This window comes from Bombina bombina, chromosome 11 (genome assembly GCF_027579735.1).
Source record: "Bombina bombina isolate aBomBom1 chromosome 11, aBomBom1.pri, whole genome shotgun sequence".
In the NCBI taxonomy this organism is placed as follows: domain Eukaryota; kingdom Metazoa; phylum Chordata; class Amphibia; order Anura; family Bombinatoridae; genus Bombina; species Bombina bombina.
In genome coordinates, this window is record NC_069509.1 from 176724364 (window position 1) to 176747275 (window position 22912).

The window sequence follows — 22912 nt, forward strand, 5'->3', positions numbered from 1 at the left end:
AATTAACAAGTGCTGTCCGGTGTCCTGAAACAAAAATTGTCTGGCTTCTTAGCTTAAATGCCTTCTTTTTCAAATAAAGATAGCAAGAGAACAAAGAAAAAATGATAATTGGAGTAAATTAGAAAGTTGCTTAAAATTGCATGCTCCATCTAAATCATGAAATAAAAAATGTGGCTTCAGTGTCCCTTTAAATCTTAGGATATAGATATAGCGCCTCAGACCCTGTTACCTATAGCTCTGAACAAAGGCTACCTAGCCAGCCTGTGGATTGGTGAATTTGTATGCGGTGTGTTCAAAGCGCCTCAGGTGAGCAAGGTGTTGATGTGTTGGTCACTATTACGTGGCTAAATGACCCTTGGTTATGTTAGTCAAATTAGAGGAGTTAAGTTAAAAACAATATTTATTACATATATTAAGTAATACAATAGAATATAAAAATGTGGATCCACACTGAACAAAGTTATCTATAAACACTTAAAAACTTCTTAAAAATGATGATATGTGAGGTATTCGCTCACAATCTGATTGTTGATGGGTATAGAGATGTATATTTGATTGTTAATGGGTATAAAGATGTATGTTTGATTGTTAATGGGTATAAAGATGTATGTTTGATTTGCTACCTCCGACTTTGGTAAGAAATACTCTGAGAGGTGTCTAGGACCTGCAGAGGATGAAACCAGCTTGTGTTCGAATAATTATGATCATGGTTGCCACATGTGATAATGCCAAATATGGACTGCTCCAAATTTATAAACACCTTGTTACAGATGTCTTGGGATGTATAAAAAATGTGTTAAAAAATGCACATGCTGAAAAAAAAAATACCATAAAAAGAAAAGAAAAAATTGAACACTTCTTGAGTGTGATTCTGTAAATTCAAAAATAAATGTGGCGAAAAATAATGAAAGACAAGAAAAATGAATGCGAGTCAATCCAGATTCAGTAACAAAAGTCAGTTAATCCCAATACAAGAGAAAAAAATAGTGAAAAAATATTGAATATATATATATATATATATATATATATATATATATATATATATATATATATATATATATATATATATATATTGGTGAAAAAACAATGAGGCAAAAAATATAAAAGTCAAACTTGTTTCCTGGTGGTGAGAAGTCCGGTGGTGGGAATCTTGTTAGTGTGGTCTCTCTGTTATCCACTTTAAATCCTGATGTGATGTCCTGTGAAAATGTAAAAGAAATAATGTAGAACGTCCCAACTTTGAATAAGGAATTGAAATTGAGCTTACCAACTAATAGTCGACGCATTTCGCCCCCTTCAAGGCCTTTATCAAGAGTCTTAATTAACGCCTTGAAGGGGCCGAAACGCGTAGACGTAAACATCTGTAACAAGGTGTTTATAAATTTGGAGCAGTCCATATTTGGCATTATCCCATGTGGCAACCGTGATCATAATTATTCGAACACAAGCTGGTTTCATCTGCTGTGCAGGTCCTAGACACCTCTCAGAGTATTTCTTACCAGAGTGGGAGGTAGCAAATCAAACATACATCTGTATACCCATTAACAATCAAATATAAATCTCTATACCCATCAACAATCAGATTGTGAGCGAATACCTCACATATCATCATTTTTAAGAAGTTTTTTAAGTGTTTATAGATAACTTTGTTAGTGTGGATCCACATTTCTCCAACATAGGTGTGTCCGGTCCACGGCGTCATCCTTACTTGTGGGATATTCTCTTCCCCAACAGGAAATGGCAAAGAGCCCAGCAAAGCTGGTCACATGATCCCTCCCAGGCTCCGCCTACCCCAGTCATTCTCTTTGCCGTTGTACAGGCAACATCTCCACGGAGATGGCTTAGAGTTTTTTAGTGTTTAACTGTAGTTTTTATTATTCAATCAAGAGTTTGTTATTTTAAAATAGTGCTGGTATGTACTATTTACTCAGAAACAGAAAAGAGATGAAGATTTCTGTTTGTATGAGGAAAATGATTTTAGCAACCGTTACTAAAATCCATGGCTGTTCCACACAGGACTGTTGAGAGCAATTAACTTCAGTTGGGGGAACAGTGAGCAGTCTCTTGCTGCTTGAGGTATGACACATTCTAACAAGACGATGTAATGCTGGAAGCTGTCATTTTCCCTATGGGATCCGGTAAGCCATGTTTATTAAGATAGTAAATAAGGGCTTCACAAGGGCTTATTAAGACTGTAGACTTTTTCTGGGCTAAATCGATTCATTATTAACACATATTTAGCCTTGAGGAATCATTTAATCTGGGTATTTTGATAAGATTATATCGGCAGGCACTGTTTTAGACACCTTATTCTTTAGGGGCTTTCCCAAATCATAGGCAGAGCCTCATTTTCGCGCCGGTGTTGCGCACTTGTTTTTGAGAGGCATGACATGCAGTCGCATGTGTGAGGAGCTCTGATACATAGAAAAGACTTTCTGAAGGCGTCATTTGGTATCGTATTCCCCTTTGGGCTTGGTTGGGTCTCAGCAAAGCAGATACCAGGGACTGTAAAGGGGTTAAAGTTAAAAACGGCTCCGGTTCCGTTATTTTAAGGGTTAAAGCTTCCAAATTTGGTGTGCAATACTTTTAAGGCTTTAAGACACTGTGGTGAAATTTTGGTGAATTTTGAACAATTCCTTCATATTTTTTCGCAATTGCAGTAATAAAGTGTGTTCAGTTTAAAATTTAAAGTGACAGTAACGGTTTTATTTTAAAACGTTTTTTGTACTTTGTTATCAAGTTTATGCCTGTTTAACATGTCTGAACTACCAGATAGACTGTGTTCTGAATGTGGGGAAGCCAGAGTTCCTTCTCATTTAAATAAATGTGATTTATGTGACAATGACAATGATGCCCAAGATGATTCCTCAAGTGAGGGGAGTAAGCATGGTACTGCATCATTCCCTCCTTCGTCTACACGAGTCTTGCCCACTCAGGAGGCCCCTAGTACATCTAGCGCGCCAATACTCCTTACTATGCAACAATTAACGGCTGTAATGGATAATTCTGTCAAAAACATTTTAGCCAAAATGCACACTTATCAGCGTAAGCGCGACTGCTCTGTTTTAGAACTGAAGAGCATGACGACGCTGATAATAATGGTTCTGAAGGGCCCCTAAACCAGTCTGATGGGGCCAGGGAGGTTTTGTCTGAGGGAGAAATTACTGATTCAGGGAACATTTCTCAACAAGCTGAACCTGATGTGATTACGTTTAAATTTAAGTTGGAACATCTCCGCATTCTGCTTAAGGAGGTATTATCCACTCTGGATGATTGTGACAAGTTGGTCATCCCAGAGAAACTATGTAAAATGGACAAGTTCCTAGAGGTCCCGGGGCTCCCAGAAGCTTTTCCTATACCCAAGCGGGTGGCGGACATTGTAAATAAAGAATGGGAAAGGCCCGGTATTCCTTTCGTCCCTCCCCCCATATTTAAAAAATTGTTTCCTATGGTCGACCCCAGAAAGGACTTATGGCAGACAGTCCCCAAGGTCGAGGGAGCGGTTTCCACCTTAAACAAACGCACCACTATACCCATAGAAGATAGTTGTGCTTTCAAAGATCCTATGGATAAAAAATTAGAAGGTTTACTTAAAAAGATGTTTGTTCAGCAGGGTTACCTTCTACAACCAATTTCATGCATTGTCCCTGTCGCTACAGCCGCGTGTTTCTGGTTCGATGAGCTGGTAAAGGCGGTCGATAGTGATTCTCCTCCTTATGAGGAGATTATGGACAGAATCAATGCTCTCAAATTGGCTAATTCTTTCACCTTAGACGCCACTTTGCTATTGGCTAGGTTAGCGGCTAAGAATTCTGGGTTTGCTATTGTGGCGCGCAGAGCGCTTTGGTTGAAATCTTGGTCAGCTGATGCGTCTTCCAAGAACAAGCTACTTAACATTCCTTTCAAGGGGAAAACGCTGTTTGGCCCTGACTTGAAAGAGATTATCTCTGATATCACTGGGGGTAAGGGCCACGCCCTTCCTCAGGATCGGCCTTTCAAGGCCAAAAATAAACCTAATTTTCGTCCCTTTCGTAGAAACGGACCAGCCCAAAGTGCTACGTCCTCTAAGCAAGAGGGTAATACTTCTCAAGCCAAGCCAGCTTGGAGACCAATGCAAGGCTGGAACAAGGGAAAGCAGGCCAAGAAACCTGCCACTGCTACCAAGACAGCATGAAATGTTGGCCCCCGATCCGGGACCGGATCTGGTGGGGGGCAGACTCTCTCTCTTCGCTCAGGCTTGGGCAAGAGATGTTCTGGATCCTTGGGCGCTAGAAATAGTCTCCCAAGGTTATTTTCTGGAGTTCAAGGGGCTTCCCCCAAGGGGGAGGTTCCACAGGTCTCAGTTGTCTTCAGACCACATAAAAAGACAGGCATTCTTACATTGTGTAGAAGACCTGTTAAAAATGGGAGTGATTCATCCTGTTCCATTAGGAGAACAAGGGATGGGGTTCTACTCCAATCTGTTCATAGTTCCCAAAAAAGAGGGAACGTTCAGACCAATCTTAGATCTCAAGATCTTAAACAAGTTTCTCAAGGTTCCATCGTTCAAGATGGAAACCATTCGAACAATTCTTCCTTCCATCCAGGAAGGTCAATTCATGACCACGGTGGATTTAAAGGATGCGTATCTACATATTCCTATCCACAAGGAACATCATCGGTTCCTAAGGTTCGCATTCCTGGACAAGCATTACCAGTTCGTGGCGCTTCCTTTCGGATTAGCCACTGCTCCAAGGATTTTCACAAAGGTACTAGGGTCCCTTCTAGCTGTGCTAAGACCAAGGGGCATTGCCGTAGTACCTTACTTGGACGACATTCTGATTCAAGCGTCGTCCCTTCCTCAAGCAAAGGCTCACACGGACATTGTCCTGGCCTTTCTCAGATCTCACGGATGGAAAGTGAACGTGGAAAAGAGTTCTCTATCTCCGTCAACAAGGGTTCCCTTCTTGGGAACAATAATAGACTCCTTAGAAATGAGGATTTTTCTGACAGAAGCCAGAAAAACAAAACTTCTAGACTCTTGTCGGATACTTCATTCCGTTCCTCTTCCTTCCATAGCGCAGTGCATGGAAGTGATAGGTTTGATGGTAGCGGCAATGGACATAGTTCCTTTTGCGCGCATTCATCTAAGACCATTACAACTGTGCATGCTCAGTCAGTGGAATGGGGACTATACAGACTTGTCTCCGAAGATACAAGTAAATCAGAGGACCAGAGACTCACTCCGTTGGTGGCTGTCCCTGGACAACCTGTCACAAGGGATGACCTTCCGCAGACCAGAGTGGGTCATTGTCACGACCGACGCCAGTCTGATGGGCTGGGGCGCGGTCTGGGGATCCCTGAAAGCTCAGGGTCTTTGGTCTCGGGAAGAATCTCTTCTACCGATAAATATTCTGGAACTGAGAGCGATATTCAATGCTCTCAAGGCTTGGCCTCAGCTAGCGAATGCCAAGTTCATACGGTTTCAATCAGACAACATGACAACTGTTGCGTACATCAACCATCAGGGGGGAACAAGGAGTTCCCTAGCGATGGAAGAAGTGACCAAAATCATTCTATGGGCGGAGTCTCACTCCTGCCACCTGTCTGCTATCCACATCCCAGGAGTGGAAAATTGGGAAGCGGATTTTCTGAGTCGTCAGACATTGCATCCGGGGGAGTGGGAACTCCATCCGGAAATCTTTGCCCAAGTCACTCAACTGTGGGGCATTCCAGACATGGATCTGATGGCCTCTCGTCAGAACTTCAAAGTTCCTTGCTACGGGTCCAGATCCAGGGATCCCAAGGCGGCTCTAGTGGATGCACTAGTAGCACCTTGGACCTTCAAACTAGCTTATGTGTTCCCGCCGTTTCCTCTCATCCCCAGGCTGGTAGCCAGGATCAATCAGGAGAGGGCGTCGGTGATCTTGATAGCTCCTGTGTGGCCACGCAGGACTTGGTATGCAGATCTGGTGAATATGTCATCGGCTCCACCATGGAAGCTACCTTTGAGACGAGACCTTCTTGTTCAGGGTCCGTTCGAACATCCGAATCTGGTCTCACTCCAGCTGACTGCTTGGAGATTGAACGCTTGATTTTATCGAAGCGAGGGTTCTCAGATTCTGTTATCGATACTCTTGTTCAGGCCAGAAAGCCTGTAACTAGAAAGATTTACCACAAAATTTGGAAAAAAATATATCTGTTGGTGTGAATCTAAAGGATTCCCTTGGGACAAGGTTAAGATTCCTAAGATTCTATCCTTCCTTCAAGAAGGATTGGAAAAAGGATTATCTGCAAGTTCCCTGAAGGGACAGATTTCTGCCTTGTCTGTGTTACTTCACAAAAAGCTGGCAGCTGTGCCAGATGTTCAAGCCTTTGTTCAGGCTCTGGTCAGAATCAAGCCTGTTTACAAACCTTTGACTCCTCCTTGGAGTCTCAACTTAGTTCTTTCAGTTCTTCAGGGGGTTCCGTTTGAACCCTTACATTCCGTTGATATTAAGTTATTATCTTGGAAAGTTTTGTTTTTGGTTGCAATTTCTTCTGCTCGAAGAGTTTCAGAATTATCTGCTCTGCAGTGTTCTCCTCCTTATCTGGTGTTCCATGCAGATAAGGTGGTTTTACGTACTAAACCTGGTTTTCTTCCAAAAGTTGTTTCTAACAAAAACATTAACCAGGAGATTATCGTACCTTCTCTGTGTCCGAAACCAGTTTCGAAGAAGGAACGTTTGTTGCACAATTTGGATGTTGTTCGCGCTCTAAAATTCTATTTAGATGCTACAAAGGATTTTAGACAAACATCTTCCTTGTTTGTTGTTTATTCCGGTAAAAGGAGAGGTCAAAAAGCAACTTCTACCTCTCTCTCTTTTTGGATTAAAAGCATCATCAGATTGGCTTACGAGACTGCCGGACGGCAGCCTCCCGAAAGAATCACAGCTCATTCCACTAGGGCTGTGGCTTCCACATGGGCCTTCAAGAACGAGGCTTCTGTTGATCAGATATGTAGGGCAGCGACTTGGTCTTCACTGCACACTTTTACCAAATTTTACAAGTTTGATACTTTTGCTTCTTCTGAGGCTATTTTTGGGAGAAAGGTTTTGCAAGCCGTGGTGCCTTCCATTTAGGTGACCTGATTTGCTCCCTCCCTTCATCCGTGTCCTAAAGCTTTGGTATTGGTTCCCACAAGTAAGGATGACGCCGTGGACCGGACACACCTATGTTGGAGAAAACAGAATTTATGTTTACCTGATAAATTACTTTCTCCAACGGTGTGTCCGGTCCACGGCCCGCCCTGGTTTTTTAATCAGGTCTGATATTTTATTTTCTTTAACTACAGTCACCACGGTATCATATGGTTTCTCCTATGCAAATATTCCTCCTTAACGTCGGTCGAATGACTGGGGTAGGCGGAGCCTGGGAGGGATCATGTGACCAGCTTTGCTGGGCTCTTTGCCATTTCCTGTTGGGGAAGAGAATATCCCACAAGTAAGGATGACGCCGTGGACCGGACACACCGTTGGAGAAAGTAATTTATCAGGTAAACATAAATTCTGTTTTTTATATTCTATTGTATTACTTAATATATGTAATAAATATTGTTTTTAACTTAACTCCTCTAATTTGACTAACATAACCAAGGGTCATTTAGCCAAGTAATATTGACCAACACATCAACACCTTAAGAAGATGAGAGAGGCCTGTAATTTTCATCATAGCTATACCTCAACTATGAGAGCCAAAATGTGGAAACAAATCCAGACAATCACATTGTCTGATTTGGAAAGAATTTATTTGCATATTATGGTGGAAAATAAGTATTTGGTCACCAACAAACAAGCAAGATTTCTGGCTCTCACAGACCTGTATCTTCTTCTTTAAGAGGCTCCTCTGTCCTCCACTCATTACCTGTATTAATGGCACCTGTTTGAACTTGTTATCAGTATAAAAGACACCTGTCCACAACTTCAAACAGACACACTCCAAACTCCACTATGGTGAAGACCAAAGAGCTGTCGAAGGACACCAGAAACAAAATTGTAGACCTGCACCAGGCTGGGAAGACTGAATCTGCAATAGGCAAGCAGCTTGGTGTGAAGAAATCAACTGTGGGAGCAATAATTAGAAAATGGAAGACATACAAGACCACTGATAATCTCCCTCGATTTGGGGCTCCACGCAAGATCTCACCCCGCGGGGTCAAAATGATCACAAGAACGGTGAGCAAACATCCCAGAACCACACGGGGGGACCTAGTGAATGACCTGCAGAGAGCTGGGACCAACGTAACAAAGGCTACCATCAGTATCATACTACGCCGCCAGGGACTCAGATCCTGCAGTGCCAGACGTGTCCCCCTGCTTAAGACAGTACATGTCCGGGCCCGTCTGAAGTATGCTAGAGAGCATTTGGATGATCCAGAAGTGGATTGGGAGAATGTCATATGGTCAGATGAAACCAAAGTAGAACTGTTTGGTAGAAACACAACTTGTCGTGTTTGGAGGAGAGAGAATGCTGAGTTGCAACCAAAGAACACCATACCTACTGTGAAGCATGGGGGTGGCAACATCATGCTTTGGGGCTGTTTCTCTGCAAAGGCAACAGGACAACTGATCCGTGTACATGAAAGAATGAATAGGGCCATGTATCGTGAGATTTTGAGTGCAAACCTCCTTCCATCAGCAAGGGCATTGAAGATGAAACGTTGCTGGGTCTTTCAGCATGACAATGATCCCAAACACACCACCCGGGCAACGAAGGAGTGGCTTCGTAAGAAGCATTTCAAGGTCCTGGAGTGGCCTAGCCAGTCTCCAGATCTCAACCCCATAGAAAACCTTTGGATGGAGTTGAAAGTCCGTGTTGCCCAGCGACAGCCCCAAAACATCACTGCTCTAGAGGAGATCTGCATGCAGGAATGGGCCAATATACCAGCAATAGTGTGTGACAACCTTGTGAAGACTTACAGAAAACGTTTGACCTCTGTCATTGCCAACAAAGGATATATAACAAAGTATTGAGATGAACTTTTGATCTTGAACAAATACTTATTTTCCACCATAATTTGCAAATAAATTCTTTCCATATCAGACAATGTGATTGTCTGGATTTGTTTCCACATTTTGTCTCTCATATTTGAGGTATACCTATGATGAAAATTACAGGCCTCTCTCATCTTCTTAAGTGGGAGAACTTGCACAATTGGTGGCTGACTAAATACTTTTTTGCCCCACTGTATATGTCTATAAATACATATATTATATATATATATATATACACACACACATACATGTCTCAATGTTAAAGCCCTTTGCAGCCTTTTTTTTCTAACACCCGAGATCTCATATTTTTGAGCCCATATAACTTTTTTGTGCAATATTTTTTTAAATCATTTTTATTAGACAGTGTTAATATGAGTGTAACTGTATTGCGTAATGCATTTTTTTTTTTTTTTTTTTTACATTTTTTATTGAGGTATAGTTTAAAACAATACAGTAACCACAAACATAGACCCCCAACCCGTGAGGTCAATTTTCAAAAATATACATTACTATTCATACATTGAGTATTACAACAAAAATTTAAGGCATAAATAATAGCTTACATTTCCCGAACTATAAATAATAATGAACTAATAGCCAAATGTAGTTTCTAGTAATGTAATGTTATCTAATTGGTTGATGAACCTATACATTAGCCTCAGTTTTTTAGTTTTTGATATATAGGACCTCTTTTGGGTCCTCACATCTATAATTTTCAATATATGGTAAAAGAGAATTTAACATTAGTTACTATAGCTATGAACATAAAAATGGACTATAAGAATTTAAAGATTGAAGGAATCTGTGTTCCGATGCTTATAAAATAAACAAACAGCTGGGGGGGCGGAGCTATAGTTAGCATGCCATGCATATATATTCCAAATAGGGTCTATTAGAGTCTAATAGAAGAACAGTACTATAGGCATGTATGGAGACCACAATACAATATATATAACTAAAACAGCAGGAAAGCAAGATATGCTAGCTAATTGTAAACTATAGCACACATAAGAATTATAATAATTATAGTATAGAATGATCGGTCCCAGAGACTATCAGAAGCCCCGTAATGCATTTTTGAAGTGTTTAGTGCAACTTTTTTGTTTGGGAAAGCCACAACTCTGAGATTGCGGTAAGGATTGAAGCGTAAAGGGCGATTGCGCTAGCACAATCGCGATTTCATTCAACTTCTAATATCAGCCATCGCGATTTCATTCAACTTCTAATATCAGCGCAGTGAAAATGGCTTGAAAAAACAGATATCGCTTGTGCAAACCGTTTGTGCCTCACTTGTAATCTAGCCCTTAGTAAAGACAGAAACTTTTTCCTGACTTTTGAGGTCTTGGGAATGAACTGAAAAATACCTTGCTTTCTGATTGGTGCCAAATAAAGGGATAGCAAAGTCACAATTAAACTTGCAGGATTCAGATAGTCGGTCATTTTAAGACATTTTTAAATTAACTTCTATTTTCAAATGTGCTTTGTTCTCTTTGTATTCCTTGTTGAAAAAGAATACGCACATCCTACACTATTGGGAGCTAGCTGCTGATTGGTGCCTGCACACATTTGTCTCATGTGATTGGCTAACTAGATGTGTTCAGCTAGCTGCCATTAGTGCAATGCTGCTCCTTCAGTAAAGGATAACAAGAGAATGAAGCAAAGTTGATAATAGAAGTAAATTGGGAAGTTGTTTTAAATTGTATGTTCTATCTGAATCATGAAAGATCATTTTGGGGTTTTCTTTCCCTTTAAATAAAATGTTGACTATCGATTGATATATTTGTATATCAATAACTTTTTATTTGTGTATAACCCAAACTATAAACCATTAGTTTAAAGAGCCCTGTTTGAGGGAGTAGACAATACATTTGAGACTTGAAGGAACATTCTATTGAACAAATGACCTGTTCTGATTAGCAGAACCTTAGCACTCGCGGTGCTGCAAGTTTATGCACTTAACCTCTACAAAGGGGTTACATATAACTAAAGTACGGCTTAGGAGCCGGTCTTGAGCAGACACAACTGGGGATCCAATCAAAAGCTGCAGTTGCACAGATTGGTTAGGTGAGTACTGCTTTGATTGGCTCGCAGTACTTTAAAAGGAAAGTAAAGTCAAAATTAAACTTAAATTGTTTGGATAGAGCATGAGAGTTTAAGCAACTTTCCCATTTACGTTTGTTATACATTTTGCTTTGTTCTCTTGGTATCCTTGGTTAGAGAGTAATCCTAGGTGAGCTCAGGAACTTGCCTTTAGCCATCTGGCAGCAGTGTTTGCAACATTATTTATAGCAATGTCATACATAGTTGACAACACTGCTGCCAAAGTATTCTAAAGACACGTGCACACTCCTAAGCTCCTGTCAGCCTACCTAGATGTATTCCTCAACAAAGGATACCAAGAGATCAAAGCACATTTGATAATAGAAGTAAATTGCAAAGTTGTTTAAAATTGCACGTTTTTATCTGCAGGGGATAAACACATAGACTTGCAGCGTTGCTAAAATCACATGGTAGAAAATTAGAACATGCAATTTTTTTCACTAGAATGGTCCTTTAAAGGGCCATGCAACACAATTTTTTTCTTTTATAATTCAGAAAGAACATGCAATTTTAAACACCTTTCCAATTTCTGTCTATTTTCTAATTTGCTTCATTCTCTTGGTATCCTTTGTTGAAGGAGCAGCAATGCACTATTGGAAGTTAGCTGAATACATCACATAAGCCAATGACAAGAGGTATGTATGTGCATCCACCAATCAGAAGCTAGCTCCCAGCAGTGTTTTGCTGCTCCTGTGCGTACACAGAATAGCAACAGAATAAAGCAAATTAGAAAATAGAAGTGAATAGGAAAATTGTACAAAATTGCATGTTCTATCTAAATTATGGAAGAAAAAGTTTGAGTCTCATATCCCTTTTCTTCTTTTTTTACTATGCATCATTAAACATGGGGAATCCAGTTGTGTGTTTTATGTCCCTTTTTATTGGGGTTTAATATGTGTGAAATGATATTTCATATAACAGCCTTGGTTTGTACATTTCATGTTATAATAAATTCTTTATCTGACACCTCATTGGTCTCTCAGACAGAGAAGCATTTGGGATTTGTCTTTCCGTCTCTCACACTGCTGCTCGCCTGGAGTATAACGTCTTCATTACAGCATCTGGCGAGTGTCTTGCATCTGGCGAGTGTCTTGCATGTTATCTTTTCAATCCCACTCACCCCCTGATTATTCCTTTCTGTTTACCCCATCCGTAAGTGGGACACTCAGTGCGTAACAAACAAACCTTCGCTCGCCAGCTGGTTATGAGTAAACAGTCCTGCATAAAAGGCTTGTAGACGTAGCATAGAGGTTCATTTCTTTTGGGAAGGGACATGTAATTCCGCACAAAATAAATAATTGTGCATAGTAAAAAAAAAGGCAAAGTACTTTAGATCTCTTTTTTCTTTAACTTGTAAATTTGTCTTTTTCCTTCCCCACCTCCCTCCCAAAGAGACTGCAGTGGATCTTACAACATTCAGATTTTTGACCCAGCAACATTATAAACAGTGATGGCTTGATCTGTGCCTGTACTCGTTTATCTCTGTCACTAATTGGCCACAGCTAAGCAGAGAAACAAACATACTTAAGAGGCTTTTCAAAGGGCAAGTGACTGGGTTGGAAAACAATATACATTTTTCTAACAAAATGACAGTTTTATAGCTTATATAACATTCATTTGTTATGCAGATGTTTTGCGTAATTGCTGATATATACAGGTACAAAACCCTTTATACAAACTGCTTGGGACCGGAAAAGGTTTAGATTTTGGAATAGTTTGAATTTTAGGAAAGTTGTATTTTGTTTAAAGGGACACTGAACCCAATTTTTTTCTTACATGATTCAGCAATTTTAAGCAACTTTCTAATTTACTTTTATTATCAATTTTTCTTCGTTTTCTTGCTATTTTTATTTGAAAAAGAAGGAATCTAAGCTAAGGAGCCAGCAATTTTTTTATTCAGGACCATGGAAAGCACTTGTTTATTGGTGCTGTCCAATCAGCAAGGACAACCCAGTTTGTTCACCAAAAATGGGCCGGCATCTAAACTTACATTCTTGCTTTTCAAATAAACATACCAAGAGAATGAAGAAAATTTGATAATAGGAGTAATTAGAAAGTTGCTTAAAATTGCATGCTCTATCTGAATCATGAAAGAAAAAAATGTGGGTTCAGTGTCCCTTTAATTCCTTTTGGTATCCTTTATTGAAGCTGAACACACCTGTAAGTCAATGATGTGCAGCCAGAAATCAACAGCTAGCTCCCAGCTCCTAAGCCTACCTAGGTATTCTTTTTGACAAAGGATACCAAGAGAACAAGGCAAATTTGATAATAGAAGTAAAATGCATAGTTGTTTAAAATCGTATGTTTTACCTGAATCATGAAAGACAAATGTTGGGTTTCATGTTCCTTTAAAATAAAATGCATAATTAAATTCTTACGCGGGAGACATAAGCATGATTAAATGGTCACGTCTGATTGGTTCATTAGCGTTCTTCTCAAGCCTTGTAGCTCCAAGCAGGATCTTACCTATTTGTTTGACCACTTTATGGGGTTAAAAATGTAGTTCTATATGGTTACTATTGCTAAATTATATTACCACTTACATTATTCATTTTGTTTATAGCTTGAGTGTGTTTTTAATCCACGGCACATTTTCTTTGTAATTTTGATTATTTAATTTTTTTGTGCAAATATTAAAAGTTCGGTTTCAAAGATGAATTGCATAAAGTCCCTAAGATCTAAAACATGAAAAGGGACAGTAATGTCAACGTTATAGGGACAGTGTACACCAATTTTCATATAACTGCATATAATAGACACTAAGAGGAATATGCACAGATACTGATATAAAGATCCAGTATAAAACCTTTTGTAAAACTTACAGTTTAGCACTGTTGATGAGGTTAGACTGAGACACCCAATGAAAGGGGCTGAGAAAGCAGGAAGAGTAGATGCCCTCCCCTGCATATGAAAAGACCCTTTACACAAACAAGGGCAGCAAGAGTCTGTAGACCTGGGTCTACATCTGATACTTGGGGGCTTGCTAAGGAGTCTGAAAATCAGCACAATGTTAATAAGAAAATAAGCAAAACTATAAATTGTTACAAAAACACTCCCAGATGGGCTATATAAATGTATCATCTACAAAACATTTATGCAAAATCTAGTGTACAATGCCCCTTTAACCCATTGAGTGCTAAGCACTTTCCCACCTGGGTGCTAAGCTTTTTTAAGGTTTTTTTTTATTTTTTTAAAAACATTTTTAACTTTTTTTTTCTTCAGATCCCCAAGACTTACACTGTTTAAAAGGTTAGGTGATTACCTTTCCAACAGTGGGTCTTGAGGGTCTGTAGCTGCTTAGATGCCTGAGATATACAGGCTTCTAAACAGCATGCCCCCTGCTCCTATACATAACATTGTTAAGTATAAATAAAGTTGCACGGTGATGTCACCATGCCTAACGTGAAGCCCTGGAGATGCCTGTCACGATGCAGGCCCGATCGCTGGGGTAGGAGCCGGTGGGAGCACCCAGATCTCCCTCAAGGTGAAAGAGTGCTAGCGACAGCTCTGAGCCGTCGTTAGCACCAGAGTGGGAAACTCTGCAATGACTCAGAGCCGTAGTTAGCACTCAAGGGGTTAAAATAGAATGGATTGCCCTAAGGCAGAACATTCTGTGATCTGAGATGTCATTGCAAAAAATGCAACGTCTGCAGAAAGAACGGGACACACACAGGAACTGTTAGTGCTTTCACTTTGCAGCACTGCTCCACACCAGGATGTTCTCTTTCAACAGCACTGTGCTCTGGCTGCATTGTATATGTTTCCTTAACACACTACAGCCAGAGTGAAGCACTGTTTGAAGAAAGGGATTTTTTCATCCCCTGTCCCTTAGCTATTCCGGCTGCAAAGCTGTGATGTTCTTGTGAGCAATTCACCTTTTTATTACTACATTTGTATCTTATAATTATATGATGTTAGACCTAGAGCAAAGGAAACACATTTATTCAGCAGTCAAAATTAACTTTTTTTTTCCTCTGCAGCTCGTTGAAAATGCAATCTTTATCTTCTGCACTATTTTATAAAACTTTATAAATTGCTTTATTATTCAGTTATTCAGTGATTCAGCTGGTTTAACTGCCTTTAAAATCTAATTTCATTTCAAAATGACCTGTGGGAAAAAAAATCACTTAAAATAAATCTCATTGCCGTAGAATTCTAAAGACACATGCACGCTCCATAGCTTTTATCAGACTAATGTACTTTTCAACAAAGGATACCAAGAGAACATTGCTGAAAATTGCATGCTTTTTGTAAATCATGAAACCTTTTTATGTTTTCCAATTTACTTCTATTATCTAATATCTGATGTTGTTTTTTTAATTGTATTATTAACTGTTAAAAGAGCATTCGTAGGGCCATTCTCGGTACAAAGATTTGATTTTGTATCATCATCCTAAAGTAACATGGAGTAAGACTAGATATACCCTGGGCTTTCACTGTATCGTTTCACGGCTACATTTGCCATCGATACCTAGTGTTTCCAGTTAGTCGCTAACTCAGTGTCCATTTACTGTCTGTGATGTTAATCGCAGTGTCATATTTGAACAAAAACATTTTGTCTACAAAGAACAAAATGATTGAAATTGTTTATGGGACAGAGTAAATCATTAACTGAGGGAAAGGTACACAGCAGCCTCTGCCAAAAATCTGAACACCCTTTTTCTTATAGTTTTTAATTTTTTTTTTGTCTGGGCCAAGATTTATGTCATAGCAGTGTTGGCAGATAAATGACGTTCTGTTGGAAATATTCTTCAGCTATACACTTATACAATTTTTTCCTTTAACAATTAATGACTAATTTGTTTTATGGCAAAACAGTGGCATTATTTGATTGATATTAATTCCGTTAATGCTTGTGACAACATTTAGTTGTAATCTGCACCCTGCTATTAGTACTTATGTGAACCACGTGACACCTGCATCCTCTTTTGGTCTAGTGGCCGAATCCATAGATGTCTGTGATGTCATCGTCCCCCAGAAACCCTGAAGTGCCAGGTTGCTTCAGAGGACTTAAAGGAACTGGATGGAGAGGTTAAGTATTCAAACCCCTCAATATCTGCTCTCTTAAGCCCTAGAAACCCCAAGACCCATCTTTGAAAACCTTGGGTAAAAATAAAGCACATACATTTTTTTTTAAAAAATAGTAAAAAAAAAAACACCACATTTTGTTGGAAGGGGTCTTTGTTGACCTATAACAGTTCATCAAGACATCCTCAAGACCTCTAGATTTAAAGCAAAGAAACCCCTTATTAAAAACATGCCCCAATTTCGGGCCAGATTACAAGTGAAGCTGTATTTAATGCTCACATGCTAACTCCGCTAGAAGTAAGGTCTTTACACGCGTCGGAAAACGCTCGTATTACAAGTTCTAAATAAAATATTTTAGATCTTACAATAACCCGATGCGCGCAAAAAGCCGAACTTCAAAAATTGTGAATATGTTGTATTTATTTATAAATACATATTTCTACATATATCTGATGGTATTTTGGTACAATATATATCTATACCTATATATATATATATATATATATATATATAGAGAGAGATGATTATATATAGGTATAAATATATACAAATATATATAGGAATATCTATTTATAAATACTTAGAACATATTCCTTTATGTGCGGAACATTGTAATGTGAAATATTTACCGAACAAACACAGTTAAATACTTTATTAAATATGAATATTGCATACATATTTGTCATGTTTTCACGTTTTTGACTACAAAGGGCTCCAATGCACTTATGGCTGCACCTCACTAACAAGCCCCATTTGGTGTTTCCATTTCCCTTGTTCAGTGGAGAATTGCCTGGTATTTCGGGGCTGGACTGACCTTGTTAGGTGGGATCAGATTGATATACTTTAGGAAAGTTTTCCTCTGTGAAAAGCACAATTAGGCTAAAAGAAGCTACTCCCAGGTGGTAACCAGACCATAGAACAAGCTATTGAGTTGTTGTTTGTTCCTTGCAGATTGCTTCTCTTTCTGTTTGTATTATGTGAGTAAAACATTTTAAAAATGAGCCCCCCCATCAGTGTCCAACAGCATATCTGTGGGTATCAGATGAAAAGAGAGTGCATTTCAGCTCATGCAGGGGCAAATGCAGACTTATGTATTTGCACGCATATGCCTGCAGCCCAGCTGCACAGCTTTTAGTGACAGGCAGTGAGCCCCAGACAAGCCAGGGTGCAAAGCCCATAGGGAAAATTACAAAACAAAATTATCAACACAACACATAGAAAGTCTGGCACTCTCTTGCAATCACACAGCTAGATGTGGTCCTGGGCCGATCATCATTTGGCCAAATGCTTTAACTAACTCGTCCATTTTGCTTGAAATCTATTTGTGTGCTTGCAAGACAATGGCAACTTACAAACGTTTAAAATCAAGTAGTGCAGGTATGAAATACATACATATGGTCAATGCAGTCTCTCCGGTACTTGCTAAACTTGGTAATCACACGTTCCTTCTCCACCACAGCCGTTCAAACCGAATGTGGAAACTGAGAAAGTCTGATTGAATACAGACGAAACGCGTAGAGTTGATCTATCTCTACCGGACGTTACATTAAATGATTTGCACCTGAGTCGGGTTGCGCCTGTCTTTCTTTTGTTTCAGTGTTCATACCATCTAGTGGGTCTGGAAAAATACCCACTTACATCACAGGCTGCAGACGACCTTTGGAGGGATCCTTAAAGGCAATCACATCTGTACAGACCCCTCTCTTGGAGAGCCTGTGTGTGGTTTCCAGAAAACCTGTCACAATCTATTTGGAACAACCGGCTGCTCTACTTTTATTTCCAGTGACTGCTAGCGCCGATACCGGTATTTCTGTGCTTCATTGAATGTCTACAGACATTCCAAAGGAAAGATTAAAGGGATATTAAACAGTGCTCCTTAAAAAAAACAAATATGTTAAATCAAAGTAAACCTAAAAAGAAACAGATTGTGTAAAAAAAATGCAAACAACTTACTTGTATGTTGCATAATGAGCACATAGAAATTCTCAGTGTAGCTTCTACCCCCAGTGTGATATGGGAGCTGACATCTTTGAAACTTAGGTTGCATTCTGACTGATCTAGGCATGAGCAAATCTGACTACCTGTTATCTAATCTATTGACTTAATAGTAACCAGTCTAGAAGTTGTATGTCAAAATGCTAAGACAAACCTTCCTGCAGAGGCCCCTCCTCCCTGTAAGGCTGTGACAGGAAGTAATGGACACTGCACAAATATAGGGAAAAAAAGAAACAAAAGGTGAAATCCATTTAAATAGCTGAATAACATATTGAAATTATTTCTTTTAAGTATAAGAGACAAATTAGTGCTTTTTTATCACAACAATGAAACAGACTGTTTAAAGGGACAGTCAAGTCCAAAAAAACCTTTCATGATTTAAATAGGGCATGCAATTTTAAACAACTTCCCAATTTACTTTTATCACCAATTTAGCTTTGTTCTCTTGGTATTCTTAGTTGAAAGCTAAACCTAGGAGGTTCATATGCTAATTTCTTAGACCTTGAAGACTGCCTCTAATCTGAATACATTTTGACCACTAGAGGACATTAGTTCACATGTTTCATATAGATAACATTGAGCTCATGCACGTAAAGTGACCTAGGAGTGAGCACTGATTGGCTAAACTGCATGTCTGTCAAAAGAACTGAAATAAGTGGGCAGTCAGCAGAGGCTTAGATACAAGATAATTACAGAGGTAAAACGTGTATTATTATAACTGTGTTGGATATGCAAAACTGGGGAATCCTATATAATAAATGGCCAAGTATGTTTGTCAGATGCAGTCATGCGCAGTAGAGACTGCACGTGACAAACATACCTGGCCGTTTGGATCCTGACACTCAGCATTCAGCACAGAGCAAGGCTGAAGCGGAGTGTCAGGGGGAGTGGCCGACGGCAGCGCCACAATGTGGACGTGGCCGGGTGCGGTGAGGGGTGTGGCCGGACGCGCCGATGGGTGTGGCCGGGCGGTGTCACCGCGATGGGGCATGGCCGGGCGGGGTGCCGCGGTGGGGGCGTGGCCAGAGAGGCAAAGGGTGAAAGACAGAGCCAGAGAGGGAGGGAGAAGGGCCAAAGAGTGGGGAGAGAGCCAAATAGAGGGGGGAGAGAGCCAAAGGGGGGGAAAAGAGAGCGCAAAAGAGGAAAGCGAGCCAAAGAGGAGAGAGCAAAAGAGGATAGAGAGCCAAAGAGGAGAGAGAGCCAAAGAGGGGACAGAGAGAGCAAAAGAGGGGGGGGGGGAGCACAAAAGAGGGGACAGAGAGAGCAAAAGAAAGGGGGGAGAGAGCCAAAGAGGGGAGAGAGAGCGCAAAGAAGAGGGGGAGAGAAAGCAAAAGAGAGGGGGGAGAGAGAGCAAAAGAGAGGGGGGAGAGAGCAAGGGGTGGGACCGCTATGCTTCAAAAAATGGCCCGTGTACACAGGCTTTTGTACTAGTGGGTAAGAAAGGGATTATCTTTCTTTTTAAACAACAAAAATTCTGGTGTTGACTGTCCCTTTAACATTCCTTTAAAGGGACATTGTACTCAAGAAATGTTTATCATGCATATGAAAGCGCAGCATTTACACATAATACATATTTTCTGCCAGAACAAAATGTCAAGTAAAAGCTGTTTAAAATGAATTTGTAACTAATGCTTCAGTATTGGTGATGTACTTCCTAATTACCTTCTTGTCAGAACAACTTCCTCTGTTTACTGGAAGAGAGGGACAGACCTTTGTGAGTTTAAAAAGAAAACATTCTATTACTCAGAAGAGGAACAGGAGTTTAAAAAAAAAATAACAAAAATGAAATACAATTTAACTTTTTGTTTTAAATATAAAATCCCCAAAATATAAGTGTAGATTATATGGTATTTGTCTGTGAGGACCTACTATGAAAGCGTAAACCTTGAGTCTGTTCCCATATGGGGGTTCTATTGGTTGATGGTTTGTATATGTACATAGCTCAGTCACACACTATTCATTATGACAAAACAAAGTTACAAATATGACAGCATATGGGTTATTAATGCTTTGGGACCCTATGTTTATTTTTGCATTATGTTATATATATGTACGATATGGAAAATGTCAGTTAATGTGCAAAATAAAGAAACTGGTTTTAACTTGTCCTGTATCATATAACTGTACCAACCTGTTCTGTCTTGCCGCTTGGCATTAATAGCATTTCAAATTGTACAACTGATTCATTCTTTGAAATTGCAGTTAAAATATACTTTGTCCATCAAGAACTGGCAACTGGGAACATATGTCCCCTTTTAGCTGCAGTTTATTCTGAGAGATTGATTTTACCTCTTCAGTCAAAGACAGAACTCATTTTAAATGAGATAGAACTATTTGTCTTTTAAAAGAAAGAACCTTAGGTATTTGTATGTAAGAAATCCAGTTTGCACGGTTTTCCAGTGTGCATTAACTGTGCTTTTATATAGTGCCAGGTCTAATTGCCTTTATTTTTAATGGTTTACTCAATTCCTAAGCATGCTTATTCAGATAATGTGTCTATAATATAATATTCTGTCTTCTGTAATCACATTAGGAATGCATGTGGAATTAAGTAGCACAAAGAAAGACATGAAAGGAACACTTTTTATTTTGTTCTAGTGGTATCTGCATGTCTAAGTGTGTAACTGGCGTACAAATCGGGATCTGCATTTAAAAGGGTCTAGTGTTCTGTTGGCACGTATCTCACTGCAGCGTTGCCTATTGTAATTGAGGAAGATTTTAGTTTGGGTAAGTTGGCAGCAAAAGGTTGCCAGCTACTTACTCGGAATTAAATTAAATACCCTAACATTCTGCAAAGCAATGAGTATGAATTTCAGTGCATTAAAGGAACTTAAAACTCTAAATGTAATCTCCCTGTAAAATGTTTAAAGGGACAGTTATTTCAAAATTAAACTCTCATGATACAGATAGAGCTGGTTATTTTAAACAAGTTTCCAATTTACTTCTGTTATCAAATTTGCTTCATTCTCTTTGTATCTTTTATTGAAGTGTAAAGCTAGCTCATAAGAGCTCAGGAGTGTGCACGTGTCTCTAGTACTCTATGGCAGCAGTGTTTTGCAACATTATTTGTAGCTTTTTATACAATGTGGCAAAACGCTGACATAGAGTTCTAAAGACGTGCACACTCCTGGGCCCTTATAAAGCTACCTAGTTGTACTCTTCAATAACAGATACCAAGAGAATGAAGCAAATTTAATAAAAGAAGTAAATTGGACAGTTGTTTAAAATGATATGCTCTATCTGAACCATACACGTTTCATTCTGACTTTACTGTCCCTTTAATTAAGAAAAATAAAACATTGTACTGCACAGTCATTATTTCCCTTGGCTGCTTTTGTTGTAAGACATCTTAAAGGTGCGTTTGTCTCACTTCCTTCCAGAGTGGCTGGAGAGTCAGTTTATCCTAAGTCTGTAACATGCTACACAAAGCTATCTCAGACACAAGCTAGTTTATAGGTACATTTCAGTACTATGTTTCATTAAGGTATTATGTATTTAATCAGTGTACCTAAATAAAAAGCGCATTATACGAGCAAAGAAAAATCATTAGAAATTGAGTGATTACCAAAATATTCCACTTGAAACTGTCAATCAAATGTCTAAAACACTCACTTCAAAAACTATACTAGGCTTAGACAATGCTGCTTATGCCCAGAATGATTATTCAAAGTGCCTTTGTTAAAGAGCTGTTGCCCATGGGCTTGCACACACGTGATCCACACCTACCAGTTATAAGCGTTATTCAAAGTGCCTTTGTTAAAAAAAAAGATTTGCCCATGGGCTTGCACACACGTGATCCGCACCCACCAGTTATAAGCCTTATTCAAAGTGCCTTTGTCAAAGAGATTTGCTCATGGGCTTGCACACACGTGATCCGCACCCACCAGCTATAAGCGTTATTCAAAGTGTCTTTGTCAAAGAGAGTTGCCCATGGGCTTGCAAACACGTGATCTGCACCCACCAGGTATAAGCGTTATTCAAAGTGCCTTTGTCAAAGAGAGTTGCCCATGGGCTTGCAAACACGTGATCTGCACCCACCAGGTATAAGCGTTATTCAAAGTGCCTTTGTCAAAGAGATTTGCTCATGGGCTTGCGCACACGTGATCCGCACCCACCAGCTATAAGCGTTATTCAAAGTGCCTTTGTCAAAGAGATTTGCTCATGGGCTTGCACACACGTGATCCGCACCCATAAGCTATAAGCGTTATTCAATGTGCCTTTGTCAAAGAGAGTTGCCCACGGGCTTGCAAACACGTGATCCGCACCCACCAGCTATAAGCGTTATTCAATGTGCCTTTATCAAAGAGAGTTGCCCATGGACTTGCACACACGTGATCTGCACCCACTAATCAGAAGCATTATTCAAACTACCTTTGTCAAAGAGGGGTTGCCCTTGGGCTTGCACACAAGTGATCCATGTCAGTAGCAGACCTACTGACTGAATAGAGGGCCCTGGTGTAAAAACGTTTTTTGGGCCCCCCAAAGGCTACTCAGTGATCGTGCTGCCCCTGATCCATGAAATCAGTGACTGATCAAACTACTAGTTGCTTGTTTTATTTCTACATATTCTTTTATTATTGTCTAAATTCAATATACCTTTCCCAAATAATAATTATACAGTGTTTTGCTATAATTCGAAAAGTTGGATCTTGTCCATACAATGCTAGTGATGGGAAAGCTGTTTGTGCATACACATGGCTTGCTCGCTCCCAAGCTTGCAATAAAAACGGATCCTCAGGCAGCAGTGCAAACGTTCCTTGGATTGTATCGGCTGATAA

At 39.6% G+C, this 22912-nt stretch overlaps 1 protein-coding gene across 2 annotated transcripts in view; it reads left to right on the forward strand.

The window, feature by feature from the left end:
• MRTFB (myocardin related transcription factor B) overlaps nt 1-22912 on the forward strand; it is a 530378-nt gene that overhangs the window by 140026 nt on the left and 367440 nt on the right. The window contains exon 1 of one of the 2 annotated variants that reach the window (XM_053694677.1): nt 11697-11746. The exons of the other annotated variant lie outside the window; for it this stretch is intronic. Coding sequence (XP_053550652.1) covers nt 11737-11746 — 10 coding nt within the window. The 5' untranslated portion in view covers nt 11697-11736. Of the gene's footprint in view, nt 1-11696; nt 11747-22912 lie in introns of those variants that run through there. 2 annotated transcript variants of the gene reach the window in all.